At 40.3% G+C, this 9,162-nt stretch overlaps 1 protein-coding gene across 1 annotated transcript; it reads right to left on the reverse strand.

The window, feature by feature from the left end:
• Positions 1-6,139: 6,139 nt before the first annotated feature.
• Positions 6,140-7,982, reverse strand: LOC122632937 (SKI/DACH domain-containing protein 1-like). The gene has a single exon (XM_043820263.1). It carries the CDS (start codon positions 7,703-7,705, stop codon positions 6,938-6,940), a length of 768 nt encoding a protein of 255 aa, XP_043676198.1. The 5' UTR covers positions 7,706-7,982; the 3' UTR covers positions 6,140-6,937.
• Positions 7,983-9,162: the final 1,180 nt, after the last annotated feature.

The raw sequence follows: 9,162 nt of genomic DNA on the forward strand, positions 1-9,162 counted from the left end.
GATGAAATTTAATATCTCTCTCGAGCGGATAAGAACGTTTCTTTCTTTTTTTATAGCATACGTATATAGGTATATACGATACGTATGTATATATGATAAAATAAATATACTATTTTCGTTCGTCCATAAACAAGCTTAGCTTCGTTAAAATTTCTCGACGGAAAAGCGTCCGTCGAGATTATTCTTTATATATCTTACGTCATAGAACGTTGTTGCACTCTCGAATGCGGGTCAAAACGTATTTACGTTAGGCGCTGCGACTAGGAACGCTGGTACTCGAACTATTTGGCGGAGAAACCATTAGAGCAGTCCAGTCTGTAGAAGACCATGAACGTTTCACCAGAGTAGATCTAATGCGATCGGACTAAACTCGGAGAGTTAGATCGGAGCGGCTAAGTAGTAAATCCAAATGGTGCTCAGACCGTCTAGTTTTCGCTACTCGCAAGCGCAGTAGTAAAATACGATTTATGTCAGACATTCGACAGCTATGCTTCTCATCGACGAAGAAAATATACATGAAGGAAGAAGAAATAAAAGAAAAAAGAAAAAAAAGTGGGAGAAAGAAAGAAGAAAGAAGAAAAATAGAAAATTATAAAGCATTCGTAATTCGCGCAAACCGATCAAAGAAATATGTCGAGGATGATAGTATAGGTTCCCTCTGGAGACACCGATCCAACTCGAAGGCTCATCTTTCGAGAAATAGCGACTATCCATGGGGAAAAGGAAGTGACCCAGATTGGACGGTGTAAGTGCACATGGTGTACGTCATGCCGAAGGACAGCGACGAATAGGGTGCGCGTACACGCGACGTCGATTCCGGTCGGGTTCGGGACACGTTTCGGAAGGCTACGAGTTAGCGGAGAAGGCAACGTAGTAGCTAGGTTTATACGTAGCTGCGACGAAGAAGTCAAAGGGTATGGGATTAAGCTGCGACCGAGTTTGCTCGGGCAGACTTCGCGTTCCCGGAACTGGGCCACGTTGTCAGTGGCCTTCTCAATGACGACGATGACGTCATTACGTCAGAATCAAAACTGGGTCGAATACGATGGATAAGGCGGGGGGGGGGGGGTGGGGACTTCGGTCAAAGGGTGTTAATGGCGGTGATGCGCTACTCGAATCAGGATATTCTACGAAGGCGAAACGATCCGTCGGCAGAGTTCTTTTTCAGTTTCTTTTTTTTTTTTCCTTTTTCTTTTTATTTCACGAGTTCTCGAATCAATTCAAATATCGTTTACTGCATACGTACACGCATTAATCACATATGACACATTTCGTAAGATCAAGCAAGCTCGCAATAACCCGGAGTGCCTGATAAAGCGAGTGTGCTTTCAACCGAGCCCTTTGCCCATCGATAATTTTTTACGGTTCGTTTGTATCAATAGTATTCGACTTGGCAAACGTCCCTGAATCTGTCTCTCCTTTCATAGAAATTTCACTTCGAAACGAAAGCTTTCCTTTTGCAGAGGATAATAATAGCTATTGTTTGCTATTGTTCGTGATTGTAACGGAGTATTAGTGAAAGAGACATTTATTGTAACTATAGTCATTGTTTTCCGTGTAAGAGGAAAAGAGATGTATTCGAGGTAAACCGAGCGCGAAGTAGATCGAGAACAGCTTTTGCCTTCGTCATTGAGCGTGCGTGCATGCGTACTCCTTCTGCTACTTATACGCGTATCGGTTAAACTTCCTACGTCAATGAGTTATGAGAAATTTTTATTGCATAACGCGTACGTCTCCCTTCTAACGAAATGATAAAAATTGTTCACGAGGCTTGAATCAATCCGGTATCGATAGGGAAACGTTAAATAAATTTCTGAATGAACTATGATATTTCATGGGGAGTGACGCGTTCCTGATCTGGGTCAAGCTGTCGTGAATGGGGTTACTCTGCGCACGGGTGACGTCACCGTCACAGGGTGCAAACCACTGCAACTGGGTCATTTCTTACATTAGTACTGTCATGGCCATGGTAAAATGCAACTCGCATTTTCCTCCCTTTCTCTCTTTCTCTCTCTCTCTCTCTCTCTCTCTCTGTCTGTCTCTCGGTCTCTCGCTCGCATGCACACATTCACACCTGCGCGTACTGTATTCTATATACGTATACGTCGAACCAACGAGTCGCGCGTAACGCGTATTTCTTGATTAGAAACACAATCAATTGAACGAGATGAAAGAAAATAGGAGAAACCCTTCGAAGCATTGTGTTATTTCCATTACGTTTACTTTGCCTTTCAGGTAAGCGCTGATACTGAATGAATTAAATACATCAATGAACGCGTACGTACGCTATAACGCGATGTTACTTCGTTTTCTCGTTACGAGTTCGAACTTTTCTTTTTATAAATTTCTTTATTTTCGATTTGTTTTTCTTGTTCTTTCAACTTAGAAGAACATTATGCTATATGCTAATCGGGAAAGTAGTTCTTACAAAGGAACTTGACGCGTTCCAAGCTGGTCGATTAATCGAATCACGTAATACACCCAGTTCGCGAACGTCTACCGCAAATCCCGATAAAGTACTTATGGTCCCTCGACCACCTACGGTCCTAAACAGAAATTAGGTCGTCGTGCGATACCATTTTCGATGACATATATGGGTCATCTTTTCTCATTCTCGAACGTTACGTTACAAGTAACGTACACGTAGTTGATACTGCTCGAAATTGTGTCTTTAAATTTAAATTTTATATCAAAATTGTTACATACGATAGCAATAATTCCTAAATCGTAAATAAATTTCATACGATCATTCGTTTTATTGGAATTATTCTCGACGATAGAAAGGTCAAGCTATTGCGTTGCAACGAGGTTGCAACGAAGGTTACGTTAACAAAGCTGCTTTTCGAATTTGTATATATCGATGTAAAAAAAAAAATGTATTCGAGGTCGGTACTGATCAAAGGGAGAAACTAAAGACGTTCGATCGAGTTTTAGTTGGAACAAAATGCGATAATGAGCTTAGACGGGAACGAGGTAGATGGGTATGGTCGATGATTGGGATTGGAATAGATTATATAACAATTATCGAGTATCCATGGAAATTTATCTTGTTTAACGCACACTCGCTTGATGACCAGGCTCTGTTTATGAAATCTTTGTGTTCCTAGAATCAATGGATTTCATTGTTCGATAAGAGAGGATTTTAATAACGATCGATTGAAATTAATTTGTTATATAGAATTTATACGACAAGTATGCCCGCGTTTCGATTTTTCCAAATTTAAAATTACCTGTGACGCAGATATCTTTCACCGAGGCCGAGCTTAATGCACCCTCTTTCCCCATTTAGTCCGGCCTGTAATATACAACTTAACGAGTAGCTCGATCTGTCCAAATTGAGATCAAGAGGGTTGCCCAAGCACGAGGGAGAGAGCGAGAGAGAGAGGGGGGGGAGGGGGAGAAGGAAAGAGAAAAAAGAGGGAGGAGGTGGGAAAGGCAAAAAAAGCTAAATGGGATCAAAGCTTTCCGAGTTCAACGACCTACGGATAAAGTCTCGTATTACTGCGAAGCTTTTCGGAAACTTTTTTCCTTTCTCTTCTTATCAACTTTGTTATCCTTTGTCCTTTTTCTTGGTCTTTCCTTTCCAACCTTCGTCTCATCCTCTTTCCCGTCCTCTCTATGAGAGGGAATACAGAACGAGGACACGTCTGACGCATCTTCCGCGTAAGCGATGCTTCGACGATACGATAACGATGCCATTAAAGAATTCTATGTGAATTTTTTTTTCGTCCTTATTCTTTTTTTCTTTTGTTTTGTTTGTTTGCATTTTTTTTGAAGCGTTACTTTCGATCAAAGTTATTTTCGAAGAAATTCTAATATCGCTATTATAGGAATAATGTTATATCTATTTGTAAAAAAAAATATTTATAATTCGGATAATTCTAGCTCGATCGTTGGAAATACATGTATTTAATAATATAATACCATGTATGTATTTATTAATGTATTACACCAATAATATAAGATGTATTTTTACTTGCAATAGTATTTCTTCGGGAAAGGTAAACTCGTGGATTGCTTTCGGAGTGGGGTAGATAAAAAAAGAAAATGAATAAGAAAATCAATAAAGAGTTTTAGAATGAAAAACGTTTATTTGAAACATAAACTACGTTGACATAGATAATAATACAAAACATTCAGTCCTGTGATAATTGATCATTTCTCAATTTCATTCTTACACGACAACCATGAATGTTACATGTCGTCCCTTCTTTCGCTTATTTTAGTTTTTTTTTTATATATTTACATACGTGCGTTCATCAATTCACATTATTAATATTTGGCAATCGACTCACGTTGATCATACGCGAAATGGATTCGCATATTCGCACAGACACGCGGGGATATCTACAAGGCACTAGATGGGTCGCACAAACAGTCCGTCGATGAAATTCTCTATCTTTCTTTCTCATTTTTTTACTTTCATACTGTCTGACTTATCTTTCTATCTCTTTTCTACGTATTTTCACGTTACTGTCACCATCGTGCCGCCTCGTTCATTGCGAACACATAGGAAGGGGAGAATGGTCTCTTTATTCGTCGGACGGGAAGAAAACGCGGCTCCGTAAAATTTTTTTCTTTTTATCTACCGATAAAATACCCTTCTTTCCCTGTAATTAATTTCTCCTTTTTTTTTGTTCTTTTCTTTTTGCTCTTTTTTCTTTTTTGTTTTTTCTTTCCTTTCTTTTTTGTCTCTTCTTAATACTTTGGACCGAAAATTGAAAGATCTAAATGACGTATCGTTCTTTTTATCCGCATTATGATATGTACTGATCGAATCGTTGATAACGCTAAGACCGCACATCCGTTCCTTTTCTACCCTTCTTTAAGATTATCTACTCGGAATTTTTTCTTTCTATTTTTCTCTTCTTCTTGTGACGTTTATCTAAATCAAAGAGTTCGTCGGCCGTTCATCCTCGTTAATAAAAATGTGCAAACGCGATATTTCTCGATCTATGTATCGAGAAAGATACCGTTTGGAGAATTTAAGAAAATATCTTTTGGAATTCGTTCGAATAAAGAGGATGCGAGCTGTGAATGATACGTTCCTTTCGTTTCTCTTAGAGAAGAGTAGATATTTGTTCGATCGTTTAATGGGTGAGGGGAGGGAGGAGGAGGCCCTTTGTTTTAATCATTTCGTTCGATCATTTTAAACTAAACGACAGTCGTACGCGTCGACGTAATTGACATTTGGCTGCGCACGACGACGCGAACAAACGTCGACGCACGTAATTATTTTAGGTTCTAAAGTAAAATGTCCAACGGAGACGTCGAATAGGGTGAGCAAGCGCGGGATGACATATAAAACGCGTTGACGCGTTTCTCTTTTTCTTTTTTTCTTTCTTTCTTTTTGGTTTTTTTCCTTATACATAAGCACGAGCAGTTACTTTTAATCCTTCGCGATCTTGAACGATCAAAAATATATCTTTTGCTTTGTTTATTTCCTCGAATTATTACTCCTTTTACCAATTAATTTCGTACCGATCATCCCCAGCGGTGAGTTTCGATCGCGAAGGATTAACAATGTGACGACGATCCATCGTTAGACTAAAATCCCTAAGGCTTGGCATCGATGAATGAAACTAATAACTCGGAAGATTTAATAATCTTACGAGAATTCGTCTATGATATTTTCTTAGATGTCGACTAATTAACTCGATTAAAACACGTCGCTAATTAATGATTAATCGATAGAACTGCTACGTAAGGAGAATATAGATTGCGAGACAGTCGTACTACGACGTGACTCCAAACTGTTTTTAGATAATTATGTATGTATATATGTATGCATGAACAAGTAATTATCTGTTATTCTCTCTCTCTCTCTCTCTCTCTCTCTCTTTCTCACTCTTCAAGCGATTTATTCGTCATTAAAACCTGCGACTTCTGAAATACTCCTTTCTTTTTCTTCAAATCTACTCAGTCGATGCGTTGTTAGCTTGCTTCGGTTTCCTCTTTCTTTTTACAGAAATCGATAATCGTAAGATTATGGAATCTATGGATATTTAAATGTCATATCGTCTCGCGTCTTCGTATATACTTTGTCTAATCTGTTCCTTGATATTGTAATGATAGGCTCTCTGAATATAATATATCTATATGTATATCGTGTGAATATGTATATATATATATATATATATATATATATATATATATACACGAATGTTTAAATGGGTGCGGAGGGAACTTTGGCTCCATTTTTTCTGTTTTTTTTTCTTTTTTTTCAGAAACGAATCGCCTCGTGAAATATTTGCGATGTACTAAGCCGCTCGACATTAAAAAGATCCTACGTGATCCTCGTAAAAATGCGATGAAAAAGTTGTTTTTGTCGTCGTTCTTTCTTCTTAATTATTTCCGTTCTTTAGAAGCAAAGTCATACTTTACAATCTCGGCTTCCACGTAGTCTCGAGTATCCAACGATTCTTCGAGTCTTTCAAGACTCCAGCAAGTTGGACAGAATTCGCAGCTCGTCAATTTTTTTGTGTCTTTCCCTGTTTAAGTCTTGAATAAAAGTATGAATATATCCCATATACGTATACGGTATGTCATATAAAATACTTTCGAAATAAACGTAGAAAGAGTATTCGCAAAAGTTTAGTTCCCCGTGAGAGCGATAGTAGGAAAAATTCCAAGAGCTCTCGGCAGGATGTCGATTAGATTTTTCTTCGAAAAAGATCGTCTCGATGCGACATTAGGCTCATATACGGATTGATCCCATTCAATGAATTCGTTTCGATATTTCGCATTCGATTATACGCATTCGTTTTATCTTCGGAAGCGTAAGCTACGAAGAAAGCGAAGTGAACGAATCAAAAGGAAGATAACGTAAGAGGAAGACGATAAAGATTGCTCTCGATGTCCGAATCTCCAAACTTTTCGCAGAAACCTTGTAACTCTGGATTCCGTTCTAAGCGGAGACGATGGAAGGACAGCAAACTTATCGATAGAGCCCTATCGAGTCTTGACAAGTGCAGGGCATCATCAGCTGCTGGGTCGCGTTTCTGGGCACTCTTTGAGTCGGTAGACCGGAGAGTCCTCTTACGTAGGTATATGAGACCGGACTTCTGAGGATTCTCTTTGGACTCTTTTTCGCGTGCTTCTTATCCTTGCTCTCCCATTTCGATGATATTTTGAGGGTTTGGAAAGCGCGTCTAAGGGTCTCGGCGGTGGACGACCTTTTCATGCTGTCGCTATCGCTGCTACTGTGAGCGTCCGATGGACTTGGCGAGTAAGAAGGAGATTCACTTACGCGTTGATGTCCCCTGACATCGCTAGGACTCCATGATCTCGATGACTTCGCTCGTGTACGCTCGACGCTTCTCTGCACGCTCGACAATCGTTCCTGCGATCTCGTCGGTCGACCACGGAATCTGTCCAGATAGCAATGACTTCTAGGAGATCTGTTGACTCTGCAGAGACGCTCGGCGCTACCACGACGAGACAATCTTTCGGCGCTACCGCTGCTACCACCGCTGCTGCAGCCACTGTCGGTGCTACACTCGTCGTCGATCAGCTCTAATCTATGACCACTGGGATCGCGATTATGCTGACGCGACTGTTGCCGATGAAGCTGTTGCTGATGAGGCTGTTGCTCTTGTTGACGATACTCGTGATGGTGATGGTGATGGTGATGATGATGATGATGATGGTGATGGTGATCGGGACGATGCTCGTCCGAATCCGTTAATCTCGTTGAATCTTCCATATTCGATCGAGTCGTATGCACCAGAATCACTGGCAATGACCTGCGCCACTCGGTTACGGTGGCACCGAGTCGGAAAAGATTCTTCTTCGGTTGATCCAGGTGTACGGAATGAATTACCGTTCTTTTTCGTTCGATCGTTCGATCGCTCGGTGAAATCTTATTGCTTCGATTGTTCTTCTTTCGTTCAACAAAACACCTTCCACTTTGAAAAGCACCACTTCAGCTTTCAAGCTATTATTCGAAGTAAGGAACTAACTTTTCTTTTCAGCGAATAGTGGATCGGTATTACTACGGCACTTCCTCAACGTCGAAGCTTTGTTTACGATTTCGAACTGAGCTGGTAGCGATGGTCGCGCACCTTTATAGACCCTGCTAAGCGATGTCACGTCGCGCGCATGCTTGCCGCACCACGTGAGGGTGTGAGAGATTCTCCGAGGGTGATGAACAAATAGACGAGGAGAGAGTGAAAGAGAGAAAGGGAAAGAGAGGGGATTAATAAGGGCTCGAAGATGACTCCGAAAGAAACGTAAGACGAATTTAGCAAGAATCTTTCCATCGGTTCCTTTGAGATTCTCTTCGAGACACTTTATTATGGAAAAAAAGTCAACAAAATTACGAGTTCGTTTATTCGAAATTTTTCTTCGCGACGAAACTTGACGCCTTCGATGATCGACAATCGTTAAATCGAATAAAATTGCCGTCGGAGGAGGAAAAGGTCACAAGAATCGAAGTATGCGTTTCCTTTAAATCGAATTTAGGGTTCATTTGGCGAAATATTTCGAACGTGAAATTTTCCTGAACTTTGATATTAGAAAAAAAATTTGCGAGAATAAAAATACGTCGATCCTCCCACTGTAAGTACGAAAGATAAGGGGATTTAGAAAATGACTTGGGTCATTTATTTGTACGTTCGCATCGTTTCAAACGCAAAGTGGATTTCGAACGGATTAGACGGTTAAGATACGAAGAGACAAATATTTGGGTATCGATCAGCGTCGATTTCGAGCGGTGGTGTCTCTCTCGAAGGATTAAAGGATTAAAGCTTATTAATCCGTGGTCCGAGCTCTTCTTCCTTTCGTTCTCCCCCCCCCCCCCTCTCTCTCTCTCTCTCTCTCTCTCTCTCTCTTGACGAGTAGATTCAGACGTACGTAAGAAAGGAAGAAGACATGGCGTAGGTCGAGGTTTCTCGTCTCGAACGTAACGTCATTATCCTTTCCGTCTACTTCTCCGTCACGAACGAAACGTCTTATAATATTTGAGATCGATTATTAAGCAAGGTCTATTCGCTTCTTTTTAACTTTATCACTTATCCAACGTTAGCAAGGAATAATTGCTCGTTTTCGTTAGATAAGTAGATACATATTAATAATTACAAAATCATTAGATATTCCGAACAGAATGTGGGCAGATGTATTGTAGGATCGTCGTAGCACGTGTAGAAACACGCGAACTACGAG

Source organism: Vespula pensylvanica, chromosome 11 (assembly GCF_014466175.1).
Source record: "Vespula pensylvanica isolate Volc-1 chromosome 11, ASM1446617v1, whole genome shotgun sequence".
Taxonomy (NCBI): domain Eukaryota; kingdom Metazoa; phylum Arthropoda; class Insecta; order Hymenoptera; family Vespidae; genus Vespula; species Vespula pensylvanica.